The 16,459-nt window shown below is 39.5% G+C and overlaps 1 protein-coding gene across 1 annotated transcript; it reads left to right on the forward strand.

Annotated features, from left to right (window-relative positions):
- Window positions 1-14,965: 14,965 nt before the first annotated feature.
- LOC121972435 (probable WRKY transcription factor 2) lies at window positions 14,966-16,083 on the forward strand. The gene is made up of 4 exons (XM_042524104.1): window positions 14,966-15,169; window positions 15,214-15,426; window positions 15,777-15,962; window positions 16,051-16,083. Exons 1-4 carry the CDS (start codon window positions 14,966-14,968, stop codon window positions 16,081-16,083), a joined length of 636 nt encoding a protein of 211 aa, XP_042380038.1.
- The last annotated feature ends 376 nt before the right edge of the window (window positions 16,084-16,459 follow it).

A 16,459-nucleotide genomic window follows, 5' to 3' on the forward strand; every position in this document is an offset into this window, starting at 1 on the left:
GATGCTTCCTTGTGTAGAATTGTCCTCCCTTTCAAGGCAATGCCCTAGATGTCCGAAAACAAGATACCCTTGTCACTAGGGCCCCTTGTTCATATGATCTAGGGCATTCCCCCTACAGGGTGAACAATCAATACACATCTACATATTTACATCATTCACACATTTCATCAAAAACATAAAAGGAACAACATATATAGAATATGACATAAACACTTCATTGGATAAGAAAAATGTCTAAATACATAGTTTATACATCACATCACATCATAGTTACTTCCTACATCCTAGATTAATAGAATCTACTATATTACAAGAAAGATATAACCAAGAGATAATAAAAATAGTATCTACAACTCAAAACAAGGATTGAGAGAGAAGAGAATGCTTATCGGTATATCGCGGGTCTTCTAGGTTGGACTTCTTGCTCCGGAGGTAGATGGATCATTGAGATGATGAAGATGGCCTCTCTAGGGTTTCCCCCTAAGGGGAAAACCCTTTCCCAAGGAGAGGGACAAAGTCCCAAATCCAAGATGAGTCAAAGAATGAGGTTCTTGACCCTTTTATACCTCCTTCAAACTGCCCAGGAAAACCAGAATTATAGAGGTCCGATAAACCAAATTTTTCACCCCTTAAACCTAGTTTTCTCATAAGTAGCCATGAATCAAAGTTGTATCCCTTGAAATTATCTAAAATTTGATATTTGCATTAAGCCCTGGCTCCAACCGAGACGAAAGTTATGGTGGTTCAAAATTTGGTCTACAGTCTGGGCAGAGGTTCAATGAAGTCGCGGTTGGGAGGCACAGTCGTGCCTTATAACATGGCTAGACCCTGATTTTGTTAGCTAGAGCCCTAGAGCCAATCATTTGATGATTGTATTTTGGACTAATTGTATCATATTCTATATAAATAAAGACATTTGATTTTTGGTTATTATACTTACTTGTATTGGTGCCAAATAAACTAAGTATAATAACGTCCTTGAGTAGACGGTTCTCACCTATATCAATCGGTTAGTTGAACCGATAGTGAGATGATATAGGGAACACTACTCTTAATCATTTCTAGTCGAGTATTAATATTCAGGGACAATGTTAATGCAATAAGACTAGCATGTAGGTCAACTCGATGACTTGATCTCACAAGTCATGGATATAGAGATATCAAGTTGACACATGGGTATGCATTAGAGAATGTATACTGAATGACCCGCCATGAGAAAGTATCATGGATCGTTATATGAGTGTCATATACTTTCTCATGTGGCTATTAGTATGACTACTAGTCCTTAGACCTGAAGTCACCATGGTTCCCTACATAAGGAGTTATGTACTTTGGTTTCGTCAAACGTCACCCGTAACTGGGTGGACCATAAAGGCGATTACTGGGTATGTAACAAATTATGCGGAGGGATGTGAGTGATGTAGATGAGATCTATCCCTCCTATATGACGGGAGAGACATCGGTATTCTTGATAGAGTGAGACCACGAAGTGCATGGCCATGCCCAAATGAGTCAATATAGGATATTGAGCTCATTTGATTGAGTGAGTCTACTTGGAGTTCAAGATTTAGATTGATTAGAGGATGACACGGTCTATGTCTCACATTGATCAATCTAGATTTCTAGGATAGAAGGACACTTGTCATATATTGTGAGGAGTCACAATTAGTAGTCACAAGGTGATGTTGGATCTCAACATTCTTGTAACTTGGGTAGTAATGATGTATTGCTAGATACCGCTCATTACTTATGTTTCTAAATGAGTTTAGGGGCATTACCAACGTTACAAGAACCTATTGGGTCACACCCGAAGAACAAGTGGATGGAGATTAGGTTCATATGAAGAATCTAGAGGATTAGATTCATTTGATGAATCAAATTGGATTAAGAGTAATCCTAATTGGGCTAATTGAGTTGGACTCAAGTTGATTCATATGTTCAATGAGTCTAATTTAGATTATGACTTATTGAATCAATTTAATTAAATGAATTAGATTCATTATATTAAATTAGCTTTAATTAAATGGTTGGATTAGATCAACCATGAGAGAGATTAAGTCAAGTTTGACTTGACTTGAGAGGAAGATGAAGAGTCAAGTTTGACTTGACTTTATGCCACCTCATTGGTGAGTTGGCATTAAGTGGACCAATGATGATGCTCCACATCATCATGGTTACTTAAGTGAAGTGCCACCTCATGGGAGTTACCAAGAGTTGTGACTCTTGGTATCCCATGGAGGTTACAAACCACTTAATTAGATGAAAAGAGTTTCATTTTGCAAGAGTAACTCTCATTCAAGTGATCTTCCTCCTAAGCTCTCTTCTTGCTCCTTCTCTTCTTTTGGTCGTGGGTTTTCAAGCAAGGGAGAAGAAAGGAGAGTGAATCTAATCCAAGAAAAAAGGTTAGTGAAAGTCACATAGAGATTTTAGAGGAGTGTGTTCTCTTCTTTTCCTTTCTTCTTCTTCCAATCCTACCCGAGAGCCCTAGAGAGTGCTAGCACACTTGTGGTGCTCTCTTCTCCATCCTTGAGTGTTAGAGAACACTTCTTGTTCGTGTGGATGTCACTAGAGAGTTGTCTACGTTGACAACTTCGAGATCCGGCGTACCGTTGGACGAGCGGGATTTACGAGGGCACGCTTCAAAGGTATAAAATGTTTTTCCTTTGTAGATCTACTGTAGATCATAGTTTGAAACTCGTACTCGTATTTTTTGAAATCTATCCTTCGCACGAGATCCAGTGGCATGGGTGATTCGAGGTTTCCGCGACGCGAAAAGCGGTTTTCGCGGCCCGAAAATCCCAACAGATTTCTCTCTATAGAACCTGAAGCAAAGTTGTATATCTTAAAGTTAGCTATGTTTTGGTATAAAGTATAGTCATTTCAAAATAAGTCTGCAGTCTGCCCAAGATTCAACACAGCCTTGTTTTCACGTGACACGACCTCGTGTTCTCCGTCACAAGTCCATGTGAAAACACACAGCTAGGGCCTTCCTTAGATTTGGAAGAATGGCACGGTCTTGCCTTTTGGCACGACCTTGTGTTGCTTGGCCATGAGAAATTGACACGGTCGTGTGAATTCCACACGGTCACGTGGTTGGTTACTCTACTTTGTGGCACAGTCGTGTGGGTTGACATGGCCATGACGTTCTTCTCCACTGGGGACTAAGAATGTGGCATGGTCGTGTGGATTCCATAAGGTCGAGCCATTTTTCTTCGTTTGTTCTCAAAGTCACTTACCAACGTCATTTGTGCTCTAAAAGTGTGTCTTGTCAACAAAAAAACACACAAAGAGCAGATTTTTTATAAAGAAGAGTAATTATGCTAAAAATATGATAAGAGATGTAAAAGTACATAATTCAAATGTAAATAAAGTACATGATTTTGTGTTAAAATATACATAAAAATGTATATAATTTATGCATATCAATTCACTTTTCTATTGATAGAATTCATTTTTGAAGTGAAAATGGTATTAAGACGTGCTTCAAAGAGATCAAAGAAGAAGAGTAGAGCATGGCCGTGTGGAAACACACGGCCATGGCTCCATATCCGTAGGTAAGTAGCACACAGCCATACCAAAGGGCATGACTGTGCCACTCCACCAAAGCACAACCAAGCTTGAGTCGTGTGGTTTCACACTGTCGTGCCAGATTTCTTGATGAGAAGCAAGGTCGGGCCATGCCAAATCTCTAGAGCCAATCTAAGGTGTGGCAGTGCCTTTCCAGCCAAATGGATTCACACCCTAGCCATGCTAAAAGGTATGGTCGTACCATTCCTGTAGAGCATCTTCAAGCTCTAGTCATGCCAAAAGGCACAACCATGACATCGGCCGTGTGCAGGGTCATGTCCAGCTCTATAAAAGGGAAGTTCTTCCCCTTTTCAAGGGAGGAAGGTTCTCCCTCTTGGGAGACCGATCTTGGTCTAGATCTACACCCTTTTTTGCTCTAATCGAAGAGCCAAAGTTGTTTTTGTCATCTCGTTTGACTCCAAAAGTATAGAATTGGATTTGAAGATCACTCGATGTCTTGGATAAGCTTTTCTCCCTCTTCTCTTTAGATTAGGTTTTAGCTTTCAATTTTAATGTCTTTGGATTCATCTCCTCTTGTCATGGAGTAGATCTCATTGTTCTAGGATCAAGGGAGTAGTTGTAATCTGTAATTGATGTTTACTTTTTGGATTTATCGATTTCCTATCCATATCACATGTCTATGCCTTGTATTCATTTAATCTTATGTGTGTATAAAAATCCTATGCTTAGATCTCATGTCTGAATGAATGTTTATATTATTTTATTCTCCCCATAGAGGGGACGCTCTAGATCATATGATCAGGGGGCTCTAGTGACAAGGATATCCCTTGAACTAGACATCTAGAGTATTACCTTGAAAGGGAGGATAATTTTCACAAAAAAGTATTGTATTAGGCTTAATGGGTTATTTTTGTAGGATCGAACGAGTACGATAGAGGGGGGTGAATATCGTACTCTTTTAATAAACTTTTCTTTTCATATTTTAAAGATAATCAGAATATGCAGCGGAAACTAAAAGACTCAGTTCAGTTACTTGGTTCGAAACCTAGGTCGACTCTTATTCCAAGGCCCGCGATCCTTAACCGCACCGATGGGCAATCCACTAAAACCTTATTTTTGAAAACCTCGGAAAGAAGCAGTGCGTACATTATGCAAGATAGTAACACCCTACTATCTTGTAAGATTTTAAGTACAATGCAAGTTTAAATAAATGTACCGAAAATAATAAAAGACGAAGCTTGGTCGGCACTTCTCAATGGAGCAGCTTATGAGTTGTAGAGAAGTAGCACGATCAGCAGAAGATTGCACAGATATGAATTTCGAACCAAACACACTCAGCCTTGGACCTTGAGCTCTCTTTTATAAGAACCGTTGATGTTCGATCGACCGAACCAGCTCCCTTCCATCTTCGCTGAGATCTGATGTTGATTCGATCTTTGGCATTAAATGATCATTAAGGGTTCGGAAGACTGATTCTTCTTTTCGGTCGACCAAACAGTATCCTTCCCTGTTCGTTGAGATTTGTCGAGATGTGCACTTAATGCCGCATTGATTAGATGATTGTTCGGTTAACCGATCCATGTGTTTGGTCAACCAATCAGCATGCTTTCCTTCTACTTCTGATCGATCTGAAATGTGTTGAGTTATCAGGGTTCGGTCGATCAATCATATGGTTCGATTGACCGATCAATCTTTGATCGGACTCCATTTTAGTCTAAACTTGTATCTGCTCTGAGTTGGCCTTGTTCGGTCGACCGATCCTCTAGTTCGGTCGACCGATCAAGCAAACCTACAAAACAGTGTTAGAAAATAATCCTGCAAAATAGATGTTAGCACAGTAATAATAAATGCATGAATAATAATAATAGATAGTTCATTTGTCTTGATCTTAACTTGGAAACCTTCCCGGTTTCTTCAGTTGGATCAACGATCTTAGGTTGTTCCTTTTAGGAACACGACCTCATTGTTGCTCCTCCAATTGCTTACCTCAACTTACCTGCCAAACATTGGTCCTCTAGACTTGTTTGGACTTTTTCTGCTAGTGTCTGATCACCTGATCCACTAAGGCCTTTCTTGCAATACTACATTAGCCAGCAACAATAATAGTAATATAGAATCGTATGGTAAAACTAAACTTAGAATCACCAAGATCTGTTGGTCCGTTCGACCACGCGCGGTCGACCGAAAACCAATCGATCAACCTTGCTTGGAGTTCACTTCTCATTACCTAAGGTTATCTCCCCTAGGATTTTCACCATCTGGTTTCACTCACCAGAACCTAAGGTTACCCACTCCTTAGGGTTTTCTCCACTTGGCTTCACTCACCAACACTCAGTGTTCGGCTACCCAAGGATTAGGTCCTCCAGACTTATCCACCTGGCTTCAACGATCTACCGAGATTTCCCTTGCCTCAATATTCAGCTACCCAGGGATCAGGTCCTCCAAACCTATTGAATCCACTTGGCTTCCACGATATACTGAGATTTTCCTTGTCTAGCCTACAACTAGGACTTCCTTTGCCTAACCGCAGTTAGGACTAGTCACTCGATTGACTTCCCACCCTTGCCTAGCCATGACTAGGAATTCCCATGATCAAGCTCAATTAAACATACTTAAATATATTTGTTAGACATTAAAACCTTGGAGGTCGATTGCACCAATAATTTCTATATCTATGTTATTAAGTGTTAGTGTATCTTTGCGGTTGTATGACCGAAGGACTCTAGTGACAAGGATATACCTTTAATCAAACTTCTTAGGTGACTACTCATACTTGGTAGCATAAGATATTGATAGAGGTAGCACTCTGTTACAATCGTTGCGGGGTAGTGTCAGTATTGAATTAAACTTCCTACATGTGAATAGGGATAGAGGATGGGTATGTAATAGGTAATTCTTTGTACAATGATTAGCATCATAATGAAACTGAGCTCCTAGAACGCTTTCTTTGACCATGTTCCTCAACCATTTTCTTTACTAGCTCTCTCTTTTTCCTTACTTTACTTCTCTCTACTTTAAGTGCATAGATTCTCAAATGCAATCATTTATCTAATTAACTATGATTGGTCTCTAGTGCTTATATCTAATTCCTATGGGTTCAATATCTTTTATTATTTGATGATAATCGTGCACTTGCGGATTGTACATATCAAGTTTTTGGTGTCGTTGTCAGAGATTGCACATATAACATTAGTAGACAAACGCTTGAGTTAGTCTGAACTTTATTTTTACTTTTTCTTTTTGTAAATATATTTGCATTTTATTTTTGTATATATCTTTGCATTTCTTTATTTTGATTTCTGCATTTCAATTTTTGCAACTTAATTTCTGTACTTTCAATCTTTGGTATTTGGTTTTATTTGGTCTTGCTCTTGTATGTGTAGATCTAATCCTGTAGGAGAATTATTACCTATTTAATCCTGAGATTGATTAGATATTTCATAGAAGAAGAAACTAGAAGAAACAACAAGAAGAGCTAGCAAAATTTGAAATGGTAAACAAACCTCTCAAGGATTATGTAACACCTTATACTCGTGGGCTTCAATCTAGCATCACCAGACCATCCATTAAAACCAATAATTTTGAGATAAATACTATGGTAATTACTATGGTGTGACAACATCAATTTGGGGGTGGACCACATGAAGATCCAAACCAACACCTGGAGGTTTTCTATGAAATATGCGGGACCATGAAGATGAATAGGGTCCCACCAAAGGCAATGAGATTAATGCTATTTGGTTTTTCTTTGTGGGATAGAGCTAAGATATGGCTCACTTCCTTACCAGCCAATAGTATTACATTATGGGAGTAATGTGAGCAATTATTCCTTGACAAGTTCTATCCACCAAGAAAAACAGTATATATTCAAAATTTGATTGCCAGCTTTAGGCAAGCTGACACAGAATCTTTATATGAAGCTTAAGATAGATTCAAAAATATGCTCATATTATACCCACACAATGGCTTGGAAAATTGGTTAGTGCTTCACATATTTTATAACGGCATCAACTATCACACTAAAGTGTCTCTACACTTTGCAGCTGGAGGAGCACTAATAAACAAAAGTTTAGAATAAGCCAAAGATATCATTGAAAGTGTGACTCTTAACCACCACTAGTGGGCATCAGAGCAAAGTGGAAGCTCCTTCACTGGAAACCCAATGAAGGCATCATGCAAATTTAATGTTGATGCATTAACACTAATGTCAACAAAAATGGATGCCTTAACAAAGAAGCTTGAATTAATAGGGACCGGTATGGTAAATGCCATTGTACGAATATGCGACTCTTATGGAAGTATGGAACATGCATAAGAAGCTTGCCCACTTGGGATCATCTCTTCTCAACTTGAACCAACTGAGCAATGTGATGCTATAGCTATTTTCAACCTAAGGCAAAACAACCCATACTCCAACACATATAATTCAGGCTGGAGGAACCATTCAAATTTCTCCTACAAAAATAATCAAGACCAAGGCAACCTATGGGTTAAAGGTAAAGTTACCAACTGGGGCAACAACAAAGCTATTCACAGCAACAACAAGGCTATCAATAGTCCCGAACTAAAAAGTTGCTTGAGGAAACTCTTGCGGTACAATTGGAAATGAAAAATGACATCAAGAAACTCACTCAAAGGATGGAAAATTATGAAAAACATCAGAAGATTCTTGATAGCCTAATAGCACAGATAGCTTTATCATCCTCACGAGCACCAGGAGTTTTTCAAGTAAACCATATGTAAATCATGTTAAGCATTGCAATAGAATTAAGCTTTGGAGTAGACGGACCTTGGGGAACCCCCAAGTGACTGCTCCCAACAAAGGAATTGATACCTATGGAGAGCCCTCTCCTTCCTCATCTCATGTTTGTGACACTCACGAAGAGGAGGAGAGTACTGTGTAGGTTAAAGAGCTTTGGTCAAAGCCAAGCAAATTTTTTCCCTCAAAGATTAACCAACACCAAAAAGGATGAAGAGTTTAGCAAGTTTCTAGAGAAAATCAAAGAACTTTGCATTAAAGTTCCACTCATAGATGCATTGGACCAAATGCCAAAATTTGCCAAGTTCTTGAAAGAGATCATGTCAAACAAAAGGAAGAAGGGAGGTTACAAGATGGTGGCATTGACGGAGGAGAGCAGTGTTGGATCATAGAGTTTGCTAGAGGAGGAGGATGAGGGGGGGGGGGGTGTTGAATAGCGATCTTTATGCATTTGAAAATCAATTTGAGTATCCAGCGGAAATAAGGAAAGTAAGGGCAACACTAACACAATCAATTTTACTTGGTTCGGAGCCTTCGTTGACTCCTACTCCAAAGCCCGCACTCGTCGAGTGCTTTCGTTGGCCAATCACTAATAATTCATAAAAATTATTACAAAATAAGTATAGGAATTATTAAACTAATACTGAAAATAAGAAAAAGGAAATGATTCGCAGGTTGTCGGAGAAGTCTTGTAGCGTCGCAGGAGCATAGCGCAACAGAGCAGTTGTAGAAGAAGTTGTTATTTTGAAGCTTTGGTGGAGGCCTTCTTTTATAGGAGTGCTCCGGGCGCTCGGATCCCTTTCGGGCGCTTGGACCGTGATGTTGTCAGACCAATCAGCGCACTCCTAGCTGTCAGGATAGAATTTGCCTTCCAGACACCCAGACCAATTCCGAGCGTCCAGGCCACCATTTTCCAGAAACTCATTTTACTGCAAGAAAATGTTAGTCCGAGGTAAAATAAAAGTTATACTACCCTACAAAATAGAGTAGTAATTAGATTCTATCTCCCCGAGACCAGAACTTAGATTTTCAAAATAGTTCTAAGTTGGATCGACGCCTAAGTTCCCTAACTGGGAATGCGTCCTCACCAAGAGTCACTCCCCTCAAATGGCTTACCTTAACTTACCTGTCAGACATTCGGTCAACCCGTTGACCTGTCTGGACTTCGTGCCAGCTATCCAGTTATCCTGTTGACCTAGCTAGACTTCATGTCAGCTATCTGGTCAGCTCGTCAACCTAGCTGGGTTTCGTGCCAGCTATTCGGTCGGCTCGTCGACCTAGCTAGGCTTTGTGTCAGCTATTCGGTCGGCCCATCGACCTAGCTAGGCTTCGTTCCAGATATCCAGTCAACCTGTTAACCTATCTGGACATCTCCTGCACACTCACTCAAAGTGTTAGATCACAACAAATCAAACTTAACGTACTTTATTATTCATCAAAACCTGAGTTAGACCGTTAGTGCTAACCGCACCAACAAGCAGCTCCCTACTGCTAGATGTTGTGCCCCTACAGCTCCAAGATCCGAGAAGCTTTTCTATCCCTTGCAAGATAGGGATCACCAGTATTAATAAGGCCTTTTGTGATTTGGGAGCGACTGTTAGCCTCATTCCTTATTCAATTTGTAATAAATTAGGTCTCAAAAACTTTTAACTCACTACTATGACATTACAACTAGTGGATCACTCATGCAGGTATCCTATGGGTATTATTGAGGATGTACTAGTAGAGGTGGCAGGGTATTATTGAAGATGTACTAGTAGAGGTGGTTGGTTGTATTATATCCACTGATTTTTCATGCTAGACATGGAGGAACATCCTAAGATCCCAATAATTTTGGAAAAGTCATTCCTCGCTACAGCAGGAGCTATCATTGATGTTAAAAATCATAAACTATCTCTAGTGATAGGTGAGGTAAGGTTAGAATTTGATCTATCTAAATCTCCTAGTCATATCTCTATACTTCTTAGTAACTGTAGCAGGGTAGAACCCAAGGATTTCTTTTTTATTTGCTTTCATTTTTCTTTCTTTATCAGTTTATCTAATGTTCTTTAATTTTGTTTTCAGGTTTATTATAGTCTCCATGAGCTGGCTATAATTCTCCCATGGGCGTGGAGGAACCGGTGAAGATAGAAAGGAGGAAAGCCATGAAAAAAACTTAACAAGACACACCTCAGGAACCGGCCATGTCTACTCTCCGGGAAGAACAAGGCATGGCCATGTCATTTGACATGATCCTGTCAAGTTGGCCGAGAAGATTCAAGTTACGACCGTGTCATTTGACATGCCCATGTCAATCTGATCGAGAGGAGTCAAGGTGAGGCCGTGTCAAATAACACTGCCGTGTGACATTGGCAAAGAGTAATCAAGCTACGGTCGTGTCATTTCGCATGGCTGTGAAAAGTCATGCTTGAAAAAAGAGCATAGCCGTGTCATTTTGACACCATCATGCCTTACAAACCGAGCTAAACACGGCTCAACCATGCCTTATAGGCATGGTCGTGGGAGGCGAGCATGCCACCACACACCCCCTTCTCTTTTTCTCCCCCTTTCTTTCTCTCCAAGAAACCCCTCTTATCTTCTCATCTCCAAGCTTCCATCTCCAAGATCTTCTTCAGTCCCTCAACATCTCCATCTCAATCTTCTTCCTTAAGGCTTTTCCTTTCCTAAGATCTCTTTGCTCATAGATCCAGATATAGATCTAAATCCAAAGAGTCTCTCCTTTCTTCTTCTCCAAGATCTTCTCTACTCTTCCTTCATTCTCCAATAATCATCCCCTCCAACTTTCCTTTAACCATGTCTAACATTTTGAAAAGGATTTGTCGTGGAAGTTGTGGATCTAGTGGAGGTGATGATCCGAGGAAGGACAAAGGAAAAGGAAGTCTTCTTCCAAGGACAAGGGTAAATGAATCTCACGCGACAAAGGTAATGACAATGAATATGGTATTGTTTTTAGAAATTATGAGCAAAAATCTAGATTTGATTCTCTCGTTACCTATAAATTAGTTTGCACTAGATATTTGGACCCTACTACTATGGAAGTCATGGGGATTAAAGAGGACATAGATTGGTTAATTGGTGCTTTTGACTGGAACGACATGATGTACTCGTACTAACCAACTTATCCCCGCCTTATGCTAGAGTTTTTGAGCTCACTAGATACCCACTTTTCCTCCAATGAAGACTATATTAGTAAAATCAACTTTAGGATGATGAATCAAGAATTTTAGTGGACTCGAAGTGATTTTAACAATTATTTTGGTCTACCTATAGGGGGATCTTGCAAGTTTGACTATAATTTTAATAGCAATGCTTTTTGTAATTCAATTATTGGACTTAATGAAACCTATGATCACCCTTCTCGTTCTAAAGTTTCTCACATGCAAAATCCTGTATTTCGATACCTCCATCATGGAATGAATAAAACCATTTTCGGTAGAGAAGAAAGTGATGGGGTGGTTATAAAGGTGGAGCTTTATTTGTTTTGGGCAATGCTAAATAAATCTGACTTTGATATTGGATTCTATTTTTTGCAAACACTTGCGAAGTCTGGGAAGGAAACTTTGGGATCAATTGTCTTTGGCGAGATGATAACTAGATTGCCTTAAATTTAGATTGTGAACTTGATGGTTTGGAAGTTACTTATGGCAATTACAAAATCGATATTGATGCATGCCTTGCAATGAGAATGATATGTCTGGATGAGAATGGTTTTACCTTTCCCAAGAGGGATGGATTTTCATTACCTCTACCATGTCCCAAACGTACCATAATTCATAACCCTATCAACTGGGTGATTACAAACATAGCTCCTAATTTTGCCTTCGCCCCTTTAGAGTATCATGAACCCTCGTCATTTGGACACTCACATCACCCAAAACAAGCTAGGCATTCTTTTACTTATGGTATGAGTCCCTCTAGATTTCATTTCCCAGATTTTTCTGCCTCTTTGATTCGCTTCATGAGAAGCAAAGTGCCCAACAACACATGTTGGAGGGTCACTTCAAATTGTCTGATGATCAATTCCAAGAGGTACGTGATCATTTTCAATCTATGAGGAACTTTCAAGGCCAAGTGGCTGATTTTATTCGTGACTATGACACTGATCAAGAGAGGATGAATGATTTTAGATGTTCCATGGACATAACTAGATAGTAGATGACTACTCTTTTCCAATACCATGACCACATTGGCTATTTGCTTGGAATGCCTAGATTCCCTCCTGGACCTCCTCGATATCGAGATTTTACTCACTCCTACCCTTCCCCACCCCCTCGAGGCCCTGCTTACCCTCCTCCACCTCTCCATCACCGTATTGCTTTTTATCGGGATGATGAAAGATTTAAGTCTAGGGGGAATTGTACATAGAGTTATTTCATTCGCATTTCAGTTTATTTGAGTTGCATTTTGCTTGTCTTCATGTTAGTTTTTACATTGAGTGTTATTTTCTTTATTTGTCTTAATTATCAATTGCTTTGACTATCTTGTCGATTGTTTTTATGGCATTTTAAGAACATCAATCTTCACCTTGCTGCTGGCTTGTCCAATAGACAAATTGCAAGCATGTTTATTTCTTGATTCATGCTATTGTGAGAGATAATGCTAGTATATTTGGTGAACTTCTTGTCTCTATCTCTAGTAGCATGAAGTGAGCATTATATTGTAATAAGATAAATTTGGGTGTTGGCCTGATCTTAAGGGTCTCATTTTCACTCTACTTAAGCTTGAATAGTAGATAACTCTAGAATAATCATGATTCATCCAATTTATTTAGTACTTGAGTTTCCATAGTGATTTCTTAGACTACATCTCAATTACTAGATGATGCGCATATCATGTAAGTTTGTTTGGAAAAATTAAAATATCTCTACATTTGTTAGTGCTACATCTAAAGCATCTAAAAATCTTAGTGATAAATTCAAAGTGTTGCACAATACAATTACTTTGAGGGAAAAAAAAGCACAATACAATTACTTTGAGGGAAAAAAAAAGAAAAATAAGGGATATAAAAAATAGTTTTGCAAGTGGAAAATAGTAAATTACCCCTTTGAGACCGAGTTAGATTATTGGGGAAATAAATGTCATGTTTCTCTTGATATCAAGCACACCTTTAAGACCTTGTGTAGACCAAGAAATATAAACCAAGTTGTGGCAAGTAAGTGTCAATCGCTGAGTGCATGAGGAATTCATTCGAATGATGACTTGATTGTGATTAGGGATTGAAACTTGAAGACCCTGAAGAGCTTAGGTCACTTAATGTACTATGCAAGAGAACTTATGTTTAGGCTATGCTTAGGTTACTCTATGATCATGCTCACCAATAAAACTAGTTGATAGCGTTGGACGGATACACTAGAGATTATGATGCATTATATGATTGCAGCATTTTACTTGAGGATAAGTAAAGGTTCATGTCTGGGGGTGTGATATGTGTAGATTATATATACTTTTATGCATGCTTTAATGCACATTCACTTGGTTTCTTTGTGTATGTTCTATGCAATTTCACCCCTCTTTATAATTTTTCAGCATAATTATTCCTTTTGTTGTATATATGCTCTTTGTTCACTTTTCTATTGGCAAGATGCATTTTTAGAGTGAAAATGATGTTAAGACATGCTTCGGAGAGATCAAAGAAGAAGAACAGAGCGTGACTGTGTGTTTTCACATGGTCGTGGCTCCACACCCATGGGCAAGCAGCACATGGCCGTGCAAAGGGCACGATCGTGCCACTCCACCAGAGCAGAATCAAGCTTGGGTCGTGTGGTTTCACACGATCGTGCCAGATTTCCAGATGTGAAGTAAGATCCGGTTGTGTCAACACTACAAGAAAATTGGGATTCTACAACACTTAAACAACAACGTTTTTTTTAAAAAGCGTTGTCTATTTCATTATTTTCTTATTAATAGACAACGCTTTTCTAAAACCCATTGTCTATTAGTGATTTTTATGGGTCAAAGACAACGCTTCGTAAAAAGCGTTGTCTATTAGCCTTTTTTTTAGTGTCTACGACAATGATTTTTAAAAAGTGTTGTCTACTATCAAGTTATCATCTCAATCTTAAGTGATCTAGACCGCTTATCTCAAGATCTGACGGCTAGATCTTCATCCATCTTCATCACAATATGGACGACCCAGATTAAAGGAGGAGAAAACTTCGTTTCCTTTTACCCATGCGACGACACGGTGCTGGTGATTCCTTTCTGTTAGCGACATCTCCTCTCGCGCTAGGGCACGCGCCCTCCCACCGTCGGCCGTCTCTTCTTCCTCACCACCGGTCGGTAGCTCTTTCTTCTCTTCACTGCTGCACAGACCCCTCTCAAGAATCGGGAAGTGCGGTGGTGGATTTCGCTTGCGATGACGACGCCCAACAACCTTCCCAACGGCGGCCACCACCAGCGCCCACACCCTCCGCCCGACCCTCGGAGGCAGCGCCACTACCTCGGCACGCCCATCGCCACCCCTTTCTCCTCCTCTTCCTCCACCGCCTCCTTTAAGGGTTGCTGCTGCTGCCTATTCCTACTCCTCACCTTCCTCGCCCTCCTCGCCGTCGCCGTCACTCTCGTCATCGTCCTCGTCCTCAAGCTCAAGAAGCCCTAGTTCGACCTCCAGTAGGTGGTCGTGTAGTACCTCCTCGTCGCCCCAGTTTCAGCTGAATCAGGATGAAAGTTGAATAGATAATGGTTGAGATGGAAAATGACAGCGGCATGATCGGTAGCTGGCTGCCTCCAAATCCAAGCTCGAGAACCCTATTGTCAAGCTCTTCGACTAAAGATTTTGTCTCTAGATCGTTACCAGCTTTCTTGGTAGAGAATGGAAATTTGGGGCTTTCATGGAACCCTGGAAACCAAACGGTGGGTGTGAGCTCAAAAACAGAAGGTGAGGTTAGAACCAATTGATCATTAATTGCCTCTCGCCTCAACCAAAGTTGTTTGGTGACTCTAAATCAAGCTCAATTGGAGGGCTTGCACAGAGGATGGCAACAAGAAAAGGTTTCAATGTTCCAAAGCTTGATACAGCCAACATTCCATCCACTAGCACAATTTCATCCTTGGAAATTCCTTTGCCTTATCTGACAATTCCATCGGGTCTCAGTCCTACCGCATTGTTCGAGTCTCCAGCTTTATTTTCAGATATATCGGTGAGATGCTACCCCCGCCATTACCTTGTATTTAGTAGTGAATTCAAGATGCATGTATAAATTCTAATGGATCTAGTTTAGAAAAAAATGTGGAGCTTTTGTTTCAATCTTATCCAACAATCACAAAGTTGTTGATGCTAAATAGTCTTTGATACTTCTTTCTTCAAACTTGTAGATATGACATAGTTTTCTTTAAAAAAGAGTTCAAGAAAATGGATTTCACCCAATTATCATACTGGCTTTTCCTATGATTAATGGCATGAAGCCATTGAATTGGTAGTGATATCTATATCTTGTTATCATCACTATAGACACCTCTTGAAATTGATACATAAGTGTCATATTTCTAGGATCAACCACCTCCAGCCATAGGCAAACTTGAATTTTTGGAGTATCTTTCTTCAAACACAATGCATGCCTCATGTTCAGCAGCGTTTGCAAAAAGTGAATACAACATATTTGAAGACATCTCTGAAGCACTTACTTTCAAGACTCCTTTAGAATCCGATTCACATCACTCTAGATTGGTGAGGAAGGTAATATGATGTAACTTCTTATGAATTCATACTTTTCTCTTGAATCATTTTGTATATTTATAATGCCCTATGGAAATTGGTATTCCAGGATGAGTTTGTAGCTGGATGCAGGAATAGCTAATGTATTGGATTTCATAAAGAATGAAATAGATTTTTGTGGCTAGACCTTTCCTTTCTAACAAATGTCCATATTAATGTTACTTTTTTCGTTACTGATTCAGCTTGATCTACCAAGCATTGAAGGGGATGTTCATTATTTTTAAATAATATAGTCTGTAGATGTATCTTACTGTTGCTTTTTCAATAGACGAGGACTACTTATTATCTTGTCAAACATTTGACAATGAGAAGGAATTTTAGTAATGCGAGAAGAATATATCTATGTGATTTATAGCATTAATATGCCTGTTAAAGAAATGTAGCCAGTAAAATATAAAACCAATCCAAGATATCATTCTAGGTTCTATGTATAGAATCATGTGTGGCTTTGGTTGCCT

Source organism: Zingiber officinale, chromosome 4A (genome assembly GCF_018446385.1).
Source record: "Zingiber officinale cultivar Zhangliang chromosome 4A, Zo_v1.1, whole genome shotgun sequence".
Classification (NCBI taxonomy): Eukaryota; Viridiplantae; Streptophyta; class Magnoliopsida; order Zingiberales; family Zingiberaceae; genus Zingiber; species Zingiber officinale.